Source organism: Globicephala melas, chromosome 6 (genome assembly GCF_963455315.2).
Source record: "Globicephala melas chromosome 6, mGloMel1.2, whole genome shotgun sequence".
In the NCBI taxonomy this organism is placed as follows: Eukaryota; Metazoa; Chordata; class Mammalia; order Artiodactyla; family Delphinidae; genus Globicephala; species Globicephala melas.
Window position 1 is genome coordinate 87,550,806 of NC_083319.1, and position 18,379 is coordinate 87,569,184.

Genomic DNA, 18,379 nt, shown 5'->3' on the forward strand with positions numbered 1-18,379 from the left:
ACACTAGACCAGGATTTTGCCCAGCATACCTCGTTTCTCACATGAACTTAAAGTGGTTTGTCTGGTAACTTTCTGAGCCCGCACATTTCAAGGTAGCCATGCGGATGTTATGGGGTGAATATTCACTCTTCCTAAGAGATACCCACCTCCCAACTGGGCCTCCCATCCTTCTACTAACTTTTCATTTTATTTGTCTCTGACAGGTGTACAGCAGATAAGGTGAACAGGGCAAATACCAAAAGAACAAAACCTTCTCAAAATTCAAATGTAGATCCTGGAATATTTAGAGGCAAATGCCATGATGTCTGGGATTTACTTTAAAATATTCCGGGGGCGGGGGGAAAGTGAGAGCAGATGAGGATAGATGAAATAAGAAGGGTGAAATGCCAAAAAGTGTTGAAGTTGTGTGATAGGTACATGAGAGTTCATTCAATTATTCTATTTTGTGTGTATTTTTCCAAATGTCCATAACAAGGGTAATAAATAAGTAAATCCATTTTTTAAAACTATCAAAATCCCCTTCAAAGTTAACTAGCTTTCTCAGGATCCCCATGCCAACAAAGGGGAAAGGGAGACTCAAACTCAGATTTTTGTTGTTGTTTTGCAAAAAGCTTCAAGACCAGAGTTTTTTTGACTACTTCCTGCTACTCCCCACAGTTCTAAAGATAAATGCCGAGAAAAGGAAAGTGTCAAAGGTATTACTGGGCGTACCAAACATCTTGCTTTCGGAAATCCTAGTTACCTTTATACACTTTTTATTTCAGTAAGTACCACAGGTTAAATATTAAAATTTTAAACACTGCTAAGTAAGAATGAATGACTGTCATCAGCTCACCTGTCGAAGGTCTCCGGTAGAGACACTAATGATAAGAGTTGGGATAATCATGAAGCAGGCATTGTAGAAAAGCACTCCATATTTCCCTAACTCCTGCAAAAACCAAGAAAACTCCACTCAATTTTAGAAATATGAAGCATCAGACTTCCTGGAGCCATTTATTTTATTTTCCCCTGAAGCTAATTATACAACCATGTACTTATGCAGAGTTAGAACATGCATTCTGACCAGCTCTGTATTGGAATATTTTCAGCAAATTTCTGATGTAAAATGCTTCATTTCAAGTGTACTGTGATTTCCAAAAAAAAATTTGCTTTATCCAAAAAATGACAGATAAAGTGGATGGAGATGGATGGACTCTGAGGTTCCACCCATCTCTGACATTCTAATTGTTCTTTTTTTAAAAGCATGCTATTCAAAATGGGAAATGTGGAACAAAGTAAACAGCATTAACAATATTAATATAAATAGAACTCCTTCAAAACATCTGCTCTTTCCATTAAGGAACAGCAGGGTTAAAACACCAGGTATCTTGTTTTCCAAGCTTGCATAAATTTAATTTTCATTAGAGGCTACATCCGCCACTTTCCATACAGGGTGACACACTGTGATTCTCAAAAGACAGCAAAACCAGTTTTGTAAAACTGCCACCATTAAAAACCAAATGGTAGTGCAGAAAAATACAGCGCAGATAAAAAACAGCTCATAGGAATAAGCCTGTCCATCAGAGGGAACACCCTCACTCAACACAAAGAACTTGGAACAAAGAAACATGTGCCTGGCCCATCCTCCAGAGCTTCCTGCACAGCCTGGGGAGGGGGGCGGGCGTGGTGAGGGCTGGGAGCTCTGACCTGAGGGCAGCCACAAGGAAGGGAAGCTCATACGCCCACCCGCCCCTCGTGACAGGACCTTATAAATTATCCATTCCAATCATCTCATTCCACAGATGAGGAAACTGAGGTTTGGAGAAGTGAAGGTTCCAGGTCACAATAACCAGTCAGCAGCAAAACTTGAATCTGTAACCCACATCTCCAGACTCTCAAACTACAGCTGCTTTCAGAATACTCCTGACTTCACATTGGTCACTGATGATGATGGTAAAAAAACTTCTTCTAATTTTAATTTGCCTTTCAAAATAATCCCCTTTCTATATAGTATTCTGACTTTGCATCTAAAATAGTGCCCATTTTTCCCTTCCTACCTAATTTTCACCCAAACTTTGCAAGACAAGGAGTAACAAGAACCTATGCAGACAAGATAATTAAAAAGAAATTAGTAATCTGTAGATCATAACATGTAAATTAAATTACATGTCATCTTTACAAGTTCATTTTTTCATGTAATTTCAGTGGCCAGATGACAAAGCCTAAAAGCTAAAGGAGTGAAGATCTGGTACCTTTGGGTCCATTTTCTGTTTGGTATAAACACCATTCGCTGCTGTGAAGATATCATTCAGGAATACAAAAATATAGCCTTCCAAGTTAAAAGCAAGGTCAGAACTGGGAGGGAGAACACAGAGGAGTATGATTATTCAGAAACTCACAACTTGGCCTCAGACACTCTCTGTTTCATCTTTCCTAATCAAATCCATTTGTGATGCTAGTAACTACCTTTTCTCTGGCATATTTTCCCCCTGTATGGTGATGAATGGTTAATTCTTCTGCCCTGTCCCCAGACAAAAACAAAACCAGGCCTTCAGGAGGCTTAAACTTAATCACAACCGCTTAAAACCAGAGGGACATTAACCATCTTCCTTTGACTGCAAAGCCATTCTTTTGCTAACTGGTAAAGAGGAATGATTTGTTCAACCCACCTGTGGCTTATTGTAGTAAATAGGGCCTTCCCCAGAGTACAGCCCTCTGGGGACAGCTGAGCAGTGACATGGTAAAGAGGTCAAATGAGGAACTGACACCTCCATCTGGTCCCCACTCACGTCATCCACTAGCACCCCCACTAGCCTGTCCATCAAAAAGGCAAGGCAGGGATCCATTCCTTCTCTGCAACTCCTCTAAGGCCCCTTTCTTCCCATTCTTTGAAGCATCTTCTCTTCAATTTCCATTTTAAATAAATAACACTAGTATAAAAATGTTTGGGGGGAATATGGCAAAGGGAGGAGAGAGTGAACAACAGCTAAGCCCAGATGTGATGCATTCACCTGCACTTGATCTTGCAAACAGTACCACACCCATGTCCAAATTCATAAGTATATATTGTCAAGAAGGTTTCCTTTACCCTCTTTGGGTCAGTGTCTGGGGGCCTGTGAATTTAACTGACAACAGACAGAATAACGGGGGAAAAAAATACAAATTGTTTTAAATATTTTACATGCACAGGAGTTCACAGAAAAGAAATGAAACTCAAAGAAGTGGTCAGACTCTGAGGCTTAGATACCATTTTAACAAAAAAGAGGGTTTGGGTGTTAAGGAACAAATAAATTGTGGGAAAGGGACTAGGAAATACATAGGGGAAACTAATGGAAGATAAGGGTTATTTTAATAAGGTTTGTTTATGCAGATTCATCTAGATGCTTACTCTCTGTCTCTGGTGATAAGAATTGCTTTCCTATTTCAAGTACAGGACCAAGGGACACCTTCACAAAGGCAAATTTATGGTCTACTTTTAGGCAGAAAAGGGAGGGCAGAGAACTCTTCCCACATCTATTGATTCTCAATTGCCTTCAACTCAAAATAATGTTTATGCCAAAGTGGCATATATTGGAGTGGCATATCCTTATCCCCTTCAGTATCAAAATAAGATTATTTCTAACCAAAGAGAAGGAAATAGGTAAAAATTGCATCAAAATCTGAATGCAAATTAAACCAGATTTTGCTTGAGGCTTCCACTGGCATTATTTACCTACAAATATATTTGTGAGAATATAAATTAATTTTAGATCATCATAAATCATAATTCTCTGGCTCAATCACAATAGAATCTCTGAAAATAAGGGTTTTCCAGATCTTTCCTACCCACATTCCGCTCAGTGTTAAGAAGTGTCTGCCATTCCCTAAGATGGCAAAGAGATGAATGAGCAAAAAAGTGAGGTACCTTTCCATCCAGAGGAATGGAAAGGAAGTGTTACTCACTTCCTCAGGGAGCCTAAGGGGAATTCTTGGAGTTTTCAGGTCTCCTACTTGAGGGGGCCAGGAATTCCCAACATCATTTGTTTAGGCCAGTAGTGAAAGCACAGACGTTTGATAAGAATTTACTTGTGTTATAAATGGGAGCAGATTCATGGTCAACCCGTGCGATTGTCATTTAGGGCTGTTCGCAGACGTTATATTTCAACTTTTCCTGGCCATGTGACTTGCTTTGGCAAATACAATGTAAGAAGAAGTAACACGTCACTTCCGGGGGAAAGCTTGGAGAGCCAGCAGACAATTCCTCACATGCCTTCTTCCCTTCTGGATGAGCAAGGAAACCCCCTTTAAGGCAGAGGTTCCATCCCCCTGGGTCCCTAAGTAGCTACAATGGGCAGAGCACTCCCACAGCATTCACTGATGTTAGTATGCATCTGGAGTGTGAGCAGAATATACCTGGTACGTTAAACAACCACGATGTAGGGGCTATTTGTTACAGCTGCCTAAACTGGCTCATCTGTTACCTGCCTTTGATGAGTTAATTTGAGTGAGAGCAGAGAAGGGTGCGGTGACAGCTGGGCTGCAGCTAAGAACTGTGCTTGTTACCCACAGGGATATTTTCCATTCTGTGGGTGCTGAGGAAGGGGAAAGCCGAGAATTACTATTCCAAGCTGGCTCTTGGGTAAAAGTCAGATGTTTTGGGAAACACTACTTACCCTTTCAGCTCACTAGAGTATCACCTATGAGCTGAATTCCTACTAACTGCTTCTGGAGATGTGCTTTCATACACACAGGGTCTGACGTGCCACGCCTCATCAAAGACTTACATTTTTATAAACCAATTTTTGTACAAGTCTTCAACTGGTTCTAAGTTAGTGGTTTTCAAACTGAGCTCCAAGAAACCTAGAAGAGAGAGGTGTCCCTGGGGAGACCTCAGCCCTGTGGGAGGAAGGCACTTTTAACAGAGCACCTCCCTTTTTTAGCTACTTCACGCATATGTTTTGTTTGAACAAAAGTCTTCATGATCAAAACAGGCTCTAAGTGTAGCTGCTTAATGTCTGTACCAGTACCATATCAGGCATGAAACACAGCACTGAAACCAAACAGGCCACCTTTAAGGGGGATGAGCTCAGCCACAGCTAGAATTGGAGAAGAGGAAGTTACAGATAAAAAAGGCAAATAATAAACCCTGGTCTAGGCAAGGGACTAAACACATTTATAACAATAATAAACACCATTATTATTGCTAATATCTGTCACCAGCTGGCATGCTATATCTTTAATCAATTTCTTTTGCTTATTATCTGTTTCCACCAACCTGAATGAAAGCTCCATGAAGGCAAGGATTGTTCTCGGTCTTGTTAACTGCTGGACTCCTCAGCACATAGAATGATGCCTGGCATATAGTAAATGCTTCAGCATGTTTTTGTTGAACTTGACCATGAACTAGTGTAAATCCTGGTTTACTATTATCTCATTTAATTCTCATAGTGATGCTATTAGGTGGATGATATTCTAATCTGCACTTCACGGTCAAAATAACTGGGGCACAGAGAGGTTAAATAGCTTGTCCTTGGTTATAGAGCCAGTAAGTGAGGAGACTAGAATAGGGTTCCAGACATCCTGGCTCTGTAGCCCACACCTTATTTAATTTGCAATTAATGATCCAGAACTCTTGTTTCTAAATGAGTTAATGAAACTAGTTTAACTGAAATTCCTCCAACTTTTTCTTTCTTCCTTTCATTCACATAGGTTTTTCTTTTCTATTACAGTCGTCCCTCCATATCCACGGGGGACTAGTTCCAGTACCCCACACCCCCACGCCCTCTACATGCAGGTACCCAAATCTACGGATGCTCAAGTCCCTTATATAAAATGATGTGCAGCGTCTGCATATAACCTACATACATCCTCCCATATACTTTAAATCATCTCTAGATTACTTATAACACCTAATACAATGTAAATGCTATGTAAATAGTCGCCAGTGCACAGCAAATCCAAGTTTTGCTTTGGGGAATCTTCTGGTATTTAAAAAATATATATTTTCGATCCATGGTTGGTTGAATCCACAGATGCAGAAGGCTTGGACACACAGGGCCAACTGTATCCTTTACCTTATAAATGAGGAAACTGAGGCACAGAGAGGCTAAGAAATAGCTGACAGAAGTTAAGTTTCAAACCAAGGAAGGTAACTGCACACATGCTTTAACCACTATGCTATAAAAGGAGTCCGAGCGCCTGCTTTCAAATGCAAACTTGGAGTCCTTATTCCTGGTCAGGTATATTAATGAATAAGATAGTAGTCATGCACTGGTATTGGCTCATGTCCCAAACATTTAATGAGCGTATTCCATCCTTGGAAATATTGACCAATAAGGCATCACAGGATGATAAAACAAATCAGCTTACAAGGGCTTTATAAATCTGTTATTCTTCTTAGTCAAATGCCTAAGAACTTTTCAAAATTCTTTGTAAAATTTTTATATTGAAGACAAACATTCAGTAATAAAAGTATACAGTTTACTCCTTTTATGAAGAAAAGCTGTATTAATACCTTGTAATGCTCACTCTATATATTTCTCAGAAATGTTCTGGCCAACTTGGAACCCAGTTTGACTTTCACAGGAACACATGGGGATTCCACTAACATCAACAGATTTGTCTCTTGGCTACTCAATTCAACTGCAGCCAGATGGAAAATGAAAAATGAGGAGGGGGCCAGGCCTATTGTCAAAGACACAAAGGAGTTATTGAGCAGAAATAGTCCAAAGTCTTACCCAGCTGCTATGAAAGCACCAAGAATGATGGCAAAGACACTGACAATGATGTTCAAGGAATACTGTTTCCTGTAATAAATAAATAGTGGATGGATAGATAGGTAGGCAGACAGATGGATAGATGGATAGATAGATAGATAGATAAGGAAAGGAGGAGGAGAGGAAAAAATATAGATTATATTTTTAAATAAACTGCAAATAGACATTGTTAACAGTTTTATAGCTAAAATCTAATGGACAATGCTTTATGTAAAAAGAGTACTAAAGGTACCTTAAATGGATTAGGAAATCAGACCAAATTTACTTTATTTCTTAAGTAGTTGTCTTAATCTAATTACAAATGTATTTCTCTGTTCTCACTAGAAAGACGCTGGGACAAAATGCAGAAGAGCTCCTGCTGGTGGGTCTAGTTGGTATGTACTTTTATCAAGCATCCAAAGATTAAGATAAAATTCAATAGTAAAACTTAAAACATTGGGCCATCATCCAAATTTCATCATTAAATTGTCTCCACAGCAAAATCAAGAATCACCTTTTTAGATGTCAGCCTGAGTATCTTTATGAGAAATTTTTAAACCAACATTATAAAAATTAATTTATTCTGATGTTACATCATAATTACTGCATCAGAATGAATTTCCCTGATTTTCTGCTACTCCTATTCTATACTATATACGTGGACAACTTTTCCTCTACATTCCAAAATCAGTGTATATTCCATCTGGCTCAGGAAACAGATTTACATCTGTTTTGGGGTTGCTGGGGTTTTTTTTAAAATAATTTTTGACCACACACATTTTATTTATCTAATGTAAAATTATAATGGTTTTAGAAAACACTCATTACATTCTTAGGGAATCATGGAAATAGGAGACTGCTTTTAAGTGAACAAACCATTTGCCCTTAAGTTATTGCTACTAGCACTTCAAATCAGCTATTTGAAAAGATGACTAGATGTTGAGAATTTGCTAGGTAAAGATAATGTGGGGGTGTGGGGAGAGGACACCAGAGAAAAAGAAGAAAAACAAAAATCACCCGAGTATGATGGTTTCCAGGAGTAAAGTAAGTGGAATGGTAAATTTCCTGAGCACGGTGAACATCGGCAAGCTGTCAGGAAAAGATTCAAGTATAATATCATCAGACACCAGGTACTTTTTTAATGCCTTACATTTTTAATTAAGCCTATTAATTTTCCAAATTAAATATAAGGAATTAACCTTAATTATCACACATGCTACTAATAAGTCATATTAAATAATAAAAAGAAATGGAGATTTAATAATTTCATGCCACTTTTACTTACTAGCAATTCAAAACATCATACTATCCAACTACTACAAAGTTTGTGCTAAAAGATTATATGCAATGTGAACCAATACAGCCTTTGACAAATCAAGTTGGGACTATGTATGGACAGTCATTAAACGGTCCTAACCTAGGACCTAATTACTTCTTGCTGGGAAACTTACCCTAAGATAATAACCCAAAGGAAAGAAAAAAATCGTGTGCACAAACATGTTCATTGCAGTACTGTCTTTGGGAAAAACATCAGAAACCACCTGAATATCAGACAAGGCAATGATTAAATAAATTATGATAAATCCACTTGAGGGAACATTATACATTAATTCTATAATATAAAACGTTACCACTCTTCGAAAACGAATGTTAAATAAATCAAGGAGGTGACAAAACTATGTAGAGTCTGCAACTGTAATAAAATACATTCTGTATATGGAAAAAGACTGAAAGTGAGTATTTAAAATAGTATGTTAGAGGATAAAATTATGGGTAATTTTTCCCTAAAACTTTATGTAATGAGACCACATTCATTGCCTTTCAAAAATACTTATGAACCTTTCACCCACTCTCAAAACCCAGAGATTCCAGGACACAGTTCAATGCACAGCCACAGACTGCCAGGGCTGGAAAAACCCACCTCCATCTGCTTCCAATGTGACCCTGAGAAGATGGTGACCAAAGAAAGGAAAGCCAGAACCACAGCGTCTGGGGGGTGGGGTGGGCAGCTCCTCCTGACCAGACCTGAGGAGGGGTTTCACACTACAACCAGAGAGCAGTGCAGAAAGAATTTTCAGGAACTTCACTTAAAAATGTCTTATGAGACTGGTCTGAACTGCCTTTTTCAAAGCAAGACAAAAAAAAAAAAAGTCTTATTATTTTCCATTAAATTCAAAAAGTATTTTTAGATGATGCCTTTTAAAAGCAGATAAGGGGAATTCCCTGGCAGTACAGTGGTTAGGACTCTGCGCTCTCAGTGCCGAGGGCCTGAGTTCAATCCCTGGTCGGGGAACTAAGATCCCATAAGCCATGCAGCATAGCCAAGAAGAAAAAAATGATAAAAAAATAAAAGCAGATAAGGATACTTAATGGTAAAAAGCTGAATGTTATTCCCCCTAAGATCAGGAATAAGACCACTCACACCACTACATCTATTCCGCATGGTAGTTTAGGTTCTAGATGGGACAATTAGGCCAAAAAAAAAAAAGTATACAGTTTGGAAAAAAGAAAAGAAAGTTGTCTCTATTTTCAGATGATATATACAGAGAAAATCCTAGAAATCCATTAAAAAATATTATTAGAACAAATGAAGTTAAGTGTGCAGGAAACAAAATGAATATACAAAAATCAACTGGACTTCCATACACTAGCAATGAGCAATCCAAAAAGGAAATTAACAATTCCATTTATGATAGCATCAAAAAGAACAAAATTCTTAGGAATAACGTAACAAAACCAGTGTAAGAATTGTAATACGCTACAAACTACAAAATATTGTTAAAAGGTGAAAGAAGATTAAACGGAAAGACACTCCATGTTATGGATCAGAGGCTTAATGTTGTTAAAATGGAAATACTTCCCAAATAAATCTATAGATTCAACACAGTCCTATCAAAATTTCAGCTGGCTTTTTTTCCCCCAGAAATTGACAAACTAATTCTATAATCAATGTGGAAATGCAAGAAAACCAGAAAGCCAAAACAATCTTGAAAAAGAAGAACAAAGTTGGTGGACCCAATTTCAAAACTCACTACAAAGCTACAATTATCAGTATTATCTAGTACTAGTTTAAAGATAAACATTTAATCAAAGCAATAAGATTGAGAATCAAGAAATAAATCTTTCCAATTACGGTCAATTAATTTTCAACAAGGGTGCCAAGACAATACAATGGGGAAAGAACAGTCTTTTCAATAAACAATGCTGAAACAACTCAACATTCACATGCAAAAGCATGATTTTGGACCCCTACCTCACACTATATAGAAAAAATTATGTAAAAATATATCAAAGACCTAAATGTAGGAGCCAAAACTATAAAACTCTTAGATGAAAGAATAGGATTATATCTTCATGACCCTGGGTCAGGCAAAATTCTCTTAGACACAATACCAAAAGCACAAGCAACAATAACAAATATAAATATATCAGACTTCCCCAAAATGTAAAACTTTTATAAATAGATAAACAACATGTGATAGGTATATACAATAGAATACTATACAGTCTTACTAAGGAATGAAATTCTGATACATGCTACAACATGGATGAAACAAAAACATTATGCTAACTGAAATAAACTGGACATAAAAGGACAAATATTGTATGATTCCATTTGTATGAAATATCTAGAATAGGCAAATTCATAGACATAGCAAGTAAAATAGAGCTTACCAGGGCCAGGGGGATGGGGGAATGGGGCATTCGGTTTAATGGGTACAGAATTTCTGTTTGGGATGATGAAAAATTTCTGGAAATAGATAGTGGTGATGGTCGCTCAAGATGGTGAATATACTTAATGACACTTAACTGTCCACTTAAAAATAGTTAAAATGGTGAGTTTTATGTTATGTATATTTTACCTTAATTATTAATTGAATTTTTAAAAACTTAGAACTTTTGTGCTTCAAAGTACACCATCAAGAGAGTAAAAAGACAATCCACAGAATAGGAGAAAATTTTGCAATCATATATATAATAAAGGACCTGTATCTAGAATACCTGAAGACTTAAAACTCAATAATTAAAAGATAAATAACCCTGTTAAAAAATGCGCAAAGGACTTGAATAGACATTACTCCAAAGAAGTTATATAAATGACCGATAAGCACATAAAAAGATGGTCAATATCATTAATCATCAGGGAAATGCAAATCAGAACCACAATAAGATACGACATCACAACCACTACGATAGCTATAATCAAAAAGATAGACAATAACAAATTTGGCAAGAATGTACAGAAATTGTAACCCTCGTACACTGCTGGTGGGAAAGGAAAATGGCACAGCCACTTTGGAAAACAGCTTGGCAGTTCCTCAAAATGTTAAACACAGAATGGCCATACCCCCAGCAATCCTACTCCTAGGTATAGACCTAATCAATAGCAATTCTGTTCTTCCACTTCACCAGGCCAAAAACCATGAAGGCATCCTGGTCTTTTTCTCATACCCTACATGTTATTCATCAGGATACTGTGTTAGCCCTTTCTTCTAAATATATCCAGCACCCAGACTATGGCCTCAACCTCACACTAAAAATAACCAGGGGATCCTTGGAGAAATGGCAGGAAAAGTCCAAATAAATCTGGGACATCATGTACCAGGAAGCAAGGAAGTAATCAAAGACTACTGGGGCTCTAGAACATAGGAGTCAACTCAAAGAGGCTCCCACTAACCTGAGATGATATAATTTGAACATCAAAAGAAGTATTTATATAATGAATTAAAACATTAAGTAAATGAAACAAATAGAATAATGGAACAGAATAGAGAGCCCAGAAATATACCCACACAAATACAGTCAACTAATCTTTGACGAAGGAGCAAATACAATTCAATGGAGATAGACTAGCCTTTTCAACAAATGGTGCTCAAACAACTGGACATCTACACGTAAAAAAACCTGAATCTAGACACAGGCCTTATACCTTTCACAAAAATTAAGTTCAAAATGGATCAGATACCTAAATGTAAAACATAAACTTCTGGAAGATAATGTAGGAGAAAATCTAGACGGCCTTGGGTTTGGCAATGAGTTTTTAGATACAACACCAAAAGCACAATCTGTGAAAGAAAAAAATGATGGTGGAACTTCATTAAAATTAAAACTTCTGCTCTGAAAGACAGTGTTAAGAGAATGCAAAGACAAGCCATAGACTGAGAGAAAATATTTGCAAAATGCATATCTCATGAGGGACTTGTTTCAAATAAATGAAAATGCATGAGTTAATAATGATGGTAAAAAACAAAACAAACAATAAACAACAACTCACTATTGAAGGTGACAGGACACTAATTTATTACTCTGAACATTTATAAATAAAGCTTTATCCTGCCTTTCCTGCATGATATGGTGAATGAAAGTTTGTATTTATTGAGGGAGTTTAGACAATTAATGTAGAAGGGGTGATATAGTTAGAAAATCATCATTTTTCAATTTGAAATGAAATAATGGATCTAGACAATGATCATCAAGAGGCTAAAACCATTAGGGGAAAAATTGATGGGAAACATTCTGATAAAGGGACAAGACTGACCCCTTAAAATCATTAAAAGTGGAACTGATCCATTAAATATCATTAAAGGTGGGATAAAACATTGTGTATCCCATGAGGTGATGCAGTAGAAGGAACCCAACATCACCAATAAACTGATGTTGCCTGAAAAATTGAATCTGAATCTGATTAAGCCTCTAGGACCAACTACCAGTTTATGGAAAATAGGGGAGAGAGAGAAACATACTACATGACACCACGTATAAGCAATCTTCCTTCCTTCCTCCTCAGTCTCACTTGCTGAAAGCCTTCCTCCTCAGTCTCACTTGCTGAAAGCCTTCATCTTACCTCTTCTGCTATGCATGTAGAGAAGTGTTGAAGAACACTTGTAATAAAGATGTTTGTAAGATCACTAAAACAAGAAGGCCTCATCTGCGAGGCAGAGACCCCCAGTGCGGCTGGACAGCTATGGGGGTAACTGAAGGCATCCCCACGCTGCAGGTGGGCTCAGAGACAGGGCAAGAGGATATGTAGCAACACAGCAATAGCACCTACCACAGGGAGTTTTAATACAAATTTAAGACAATTAAGGAAAATTGACTGTCCTAATCCCAGAAGGAAACAACAAAACAACTAAAATATGTAACTAAAAACAGTATTGGACATTTTGTTTTTCACAACAACCACAATCTGTCCTTTCCAAACAAGAGTGAAAGACAACAGGCCTAATTTCACATTTCTCAGTTTTATATGTACTTTCTCCTTCTGGTCTACCTCCTACCTGCCACTTTTTTTCTCTCCCTATACAAACAGGTTTCCTTCCATTTCTGTCACCCTTTGGTCAGACTTTATTTTCCCATTATTCACATCTTTTTCATAAGGTTTGTCACCCTAATGTGTGTTCATTAGTCTACATATTTCACACCACGTTTTCCAATTTATAGGATGACTTGGTCTTTGTACACTTCTATTTTCATTTTTGCAGTGACTTTTAACAGAGTAGTCAAAGGACCATAAAATAAATGCAAATGCAGATTTCAGAAGTATATATCACATACGTGAAAATAACGTCTGTCATTTATTTTTCCTTGTACCAAGGCTGACCTACACCAAATCTGACAGAATATTCCTGCTTTTTTTTTTTTTTTAAAGAAAGATTTTTTTTGACGTGGACCATTTTTCATTTTTTATTTTTTTCAGTACGCAGGCCTCTCACTGTTGTGGCCTCTCCCGTTGCGGAGCACAGGCTCCGGGACGCGCAGGCTCAGCAGCCATGGCTCACGGGCCCAGCCGCTCCGCGGCATGTGGGATCTTCCCGGACCGGGGCACGAACCCGTGTCCCCTGCATCAGCAGGCGGACTCTCAACCACTGCGCCACCAGGGAAGCCCTATTCCTGCTTTTATAAAACTGTGATGAAACCAAAAGTTACACAGAACCATATTCGTATAAATGAATCTTCCTGAATAAATCAAACCTTCTCTATCTTGATTTCTATAGATTCACATTCTATCTTCAGACTTGAACATAAAGAAAAATATATCAGCTTTTTAACATTTCTAAAGCATTATCAAATTAAATTCAAAACTCTACCTTATTTTCTTAAATTATGGAATATTATTGTCTTCTATATGTAGCCCAAGCAATATCTTGAAAAATCAAAGCTGGTCTTTGTGACACTAAAAGCAAACGAGTGAAGACTCCCATCAACCATTATCCTGCACTCTACCTTAATTTACTTGTGCTTGATAATCCACTTATGTGGTTTCCAATGTAGAGGAGAGGCAGAGGAAACAGCTTCAATAAAAAAAGAAAGAATATTTGGTTAGTACTCCAATAACATTTTCTTTCATATATAAAAATGGTGACATTCACTCCGCATCAGTAAGCAAATCATTCTGAGTTCCTTTCCTTGCAATGACTATATTTTCCAGAATCCAGAACACATCATGACTTTCTCCATGTGATCAAAAAATAGTTAGGTAGGAAGTGATATCCATAATCATGGTGGTGGTGTGGAGGCTGGATAGAAATGGAAATCTTGACCTTGCCCACATTAGTAGACTATTTCCCTAAAAGAAAGCTCTGAACAAGCACTTCTCTTAGGTGGAGACCCCTAGCCAGGTTGGTGAGTTGAGGATGGGTGTTTATCGCTTATAAACTATATAAATATAGTTTATGAATGAGATTCAGAAGGCCATTGAAAAAGTGTGCAAACTTCTGTTATCTATGCATATATGCACTTTTCTGGACAAAGGCAAAGGTCTATATCCCATTGATGTGTCACACAGTTGGTGACACTTTCAAAAAGTTGTGTATACTGGCCACATTACTTTGGAGTTACTTTGTTTGCTTTAAAGGCCTAGAATAATTAAATATCTACCAAGGTTAAACAATGTAGCTTGTACTTGAATTAGGTTTACCGAGCTCTGAGCTCCTGAATTATTTTCTGATTGTTAAGAGAAATATTATTCAGAACACACTGAAAAAGAGACAAAATGTAACACCTAGTCTTCCATAAACAAACAAAAAAAACCCTTCATAAGCTCATATGATAACTTTTAAGAACTTTTTAACTAATATAATACTCCATAGCTATCAAGATGAGTCCAACATTTCTTTTTCCACTAAAAAGACACTAAGCGTGCAACTCAGATATCTTTTGAAAGTTTTTTTTTTTTTTTTTTTTTGCGGTACGCGGGCCTCTCACTGTTGTGGCCTCTCCCGTTGCAGAACACAGGCTCCGGACGCGCACGCTCAGCAGCCATGGCTCACAGGCCCAGCCGCTCCGCGGCATGTGGGATCTTCCTGGACCAGGGCACGAACCCGTGTCCCCTGCATCGGCAGGCGCACTCTCAACCACTGCGCCACCAGGGAAGCCCCTTTTGAAAGATTTTTAAATACTATGTGTCATCTGCAAAAAAGTTACAGAATTTCTTTATTAGGAAATTTGCTCAAGAAACATAAGCAAGATAATAGATCCAGGACCTTCCCTTTTATTCATCAACATTGTAAATGAAAAATGTTTGGGCCTGCCATATCAGTAAACAAAGGATGTTGCAGCCTGATGGCTTGATAGCCACTACAGCCCCCCTGAAAGTGAGCTCTGAGGGAACTCAGGATGGAGACAAATGGGCTGCCCACTGCCAAGCCCTCAGTCACTGCAGTCACCCCCATGGTGCACCCTGAGGAGACTCAGGATGGAAAGGAAGAGGATACTGGTCCCAGATAGCTAAGGTCACATCAAAGGAATAATTTCAATGAGCCCAGACTCTTGCATCTTCCCATACATAGAAAAGCACTAAATTCATTAGCTTGAGATACTATCTGGCTTTCTTTAACTAACAGTAATCTTTTGAAGTTCCAACTACCAGGTCTTTTTTGCAAAAACTCCTGTATATGCTGGCCCTTCCCTCACCTCTTTAGAGCAGTCCCTCCGAGCCACCTGAGCTATCTGAGAGACTGTCTCCTGGGCTTAAGTCCTTGTTTTGTTCTCAAAATAAAACATAATTCTCAACTTTTACGTTGCACATTTTTTTTCAGTCAACAACATTCTGGTTAACAGTGTACAACTGACTCAACAATCACACAGCTGGTGATATTACAACTTTAGAGGTTCTTAGGTGTTGAAGAGAATCAGTTGCCCCTATTTCCATATACCATTCAAAATAAAGACAGTACTGACTTCTAGTTTCTGGTAACCACGGGCTAAATTATTTGTGCTAATTCCCCTGCTGATTAATCAATGCATTAATTAATCAACTTTATAATTTGATAAGTTAGATATGCCTGTTTTGAATTCCAGGGGAACACTAAAAGAACTGAAACAGAGGAGTTCCATGGTGCACAATTAAACACTATAATTCACCAGTAAGATTTAACTAATTTAAAATTTTAGGCACCTATGGGAATTCCCTGGCGGTCCAGTGGTTAGGGCTCTGCAATTCCACTGCAAGGGGCACGGGTTCTATCTCTGGTCGAGAAACTAAGATCCCGAATGCCGCGAGGTGCAATCAAAAAAAAAAAAATTAGGCACCTAATCATACAGCCTCAAAATACATAAAACAGAACAAAAAACCTGGCAGAAATACCAAGAGAAATAGACAAATCCATAATCAGACATAATGGCTATAGCAATATCTCTCTTCTCACATACTCTTAAAATGTGACTGACACTCCCTTCCATCCAGAGGTAGTGTCTATGTCCCTACAGCAAAAGGCAACTGGAACACAGAAAAAAGGCATCTCAAAAAAACCTACAGCAAACAATACACTTAATGACGAAATAGTAAACGTTTCCCCTTTAAGATCAGACAAAAATGCCATTTCCATTTCTATCAACATTGCACTGTAGGTCCTGTGCTATATGGTATGGCAACTAAAAGAAGTGAAAGTTAGAATGTTGCAGATACAAAGACAATATACAAAAGAAAGATAAAAATATGTACCTGAGAAGTGGAATATGTCCTGCCATATCAGTAAACAAAGGATGTCACAGTCACCAGCCACTGCAGCCACCACCTTTGCAGCCACAGCCTATGGTGAGCTGGTGAGCCCTGAGGAAACTCAGGTTATGAAAACACAAGATACTGGTCCCAGATAGCTGAGATGCATCTCAAAGGAATGATTTCAGTGAGCCCAGACTCTTGCATCTTCCCATATATAGAAAAGCTCTAAATTCCTTAAGTTGACATATCTGGTTTTCTTTAATTAACAATAATCTTTTGATGTTCAGACCACCTGCCCTTTGTTGCAAAACTCCTACATGTCCTGGCTCCTCACCTCACCTCCTCAGAGCACTTCTCTCACAGTTACTTGAGATGCTGCCTCCCAGGCTTGAAGTACTAAAAGTTCCCGCCGTATAAAACATAACTCTCAACTTTCACATTGTGAATAATTTTTTAGTGGATATACTTCTAACTTTCCAAATAATCTGGGGGTGTTTTGGCCGTGCCATGCAGCATGCAGGATCTTAGTTCCCTGACCAGGGATCAAACCTGTGCCCCCTGCAATGGAAGCGTGGAGTTCTAACCACTGGACCGCCAGGGAATTCCCCTGTTTTTAAACGATACATGCAATAGCAAAAAAAAAAAAAGATGTACCTCAGAACAAATCTAACAAAAACTGTTAGAACTCTATAGAGAAAATTATAAAACTTTACTGAGGGCAGTTAAAGAAGGGGTATGCACACCATGTACATGGATTGAAAGATTCAATACTTTAAAGATGTCAACTCATTCCAAATTGCTTTAGAGCTTCAATGCAATTCCAGTCAAAATCCCAAAAGGTTATTTTTCATGAATCTTGAAACCTGCTTCTAATATTCACATAAAAATGTGAAGAACCAAGAACTTAGGAGGAAAGACTTGCTCTACCAGATAGCAAGACTTTGCATAAAGCAATAGTAATTACGACTGTGAGGTAATGGTGCAGAAACACAAATAGACAAATGAAAAAGCATGGAGAGCTTAGAAATATATGTGAACAATAGTACCAAGATATAAGTGGCACAATATTAAGGATAAATTTTTCAGTTGAGTCTGCGACAAATGAAAAAATAAATGAAATTGTACCATTACCTCACACCATCCACAAAAATCAACTCCAAGCAGATTAAAAACCTAACTCTGAAAAACAATATATCTTTTATCTAGAAAAATATCTTCATAACCTCAGAGTAGGGAAGAATTTCCTAAATAAGAAAAATAGTGATTAATTATTAAGGAAAAGACTGATAAATTTTAACTATTTTAAAATTAAGATTCCTTTTCATGATAAGGAATACATGATAAAGGAATACAAGATAAATACAATAATAAAGAAAATAAAAAGATACGAAACAGAGCGGGGAAATATATTTGTAATGCTGTATATAACTAACAAGAGGACTATCATTAATATATTTTTTAAAACTCCTACACAAATCAGTAAGAAAAAGACATCAACCCAACAGAAAAATGGGCAAAAGTCTTGAACAAGTATTTCACAAAAGAGGATATCCAAATGGGCACTAAAAAATGAAAAGGCACTCAACCTCATTAATAAACAGGCAAATGCAAATAAAAGCCAAGAAGATGTCATTATGCACCCACCAGATCAGCACAATTTAAGATGACTGGCATACCAAGGATTGGCAAGAATGAGGAGCAATAGGGACCTTCATGCACTTTC

At 37.7% G+C, this 18,379-nt stretch overlaps 1 protein-coding gene across 1 annotated transcript in view; it reads right to left on the minus strand.

Moving 5' to 3' along the window:
- The window catches only part of SLC35D2 (solute carrier family 35 member D2), a 53,746-nt gene that overhangs the window by 14,491 nt on the left and 20,876 nt on the right, over positions 1–18,379 (minus strand). The window contains exons 4-8 of the mRNA XM_030832889.3: positions 13,938–14,005; positions 7,731–7,802; positions 6,696–6,764; positions 2,232–2,334; positions 836–928 (exon numbers count right to left, since the gene is read on the minus strand). Of these exons, the coding sequence (XP_030688749.1) occupies positions 836–928; positions 2,232–2,334; positions 6,696–6,764; positions 7,731–7,802; positions 13,938–14,005 (405 nt within the window). The remainder of the gene's footprint in view (positions 1–835; positions 929–2,231; positions 2,335–6,695; positions 6,765–7,730; positions 7,803–13,937; positions 14,006–18,379) is intronic.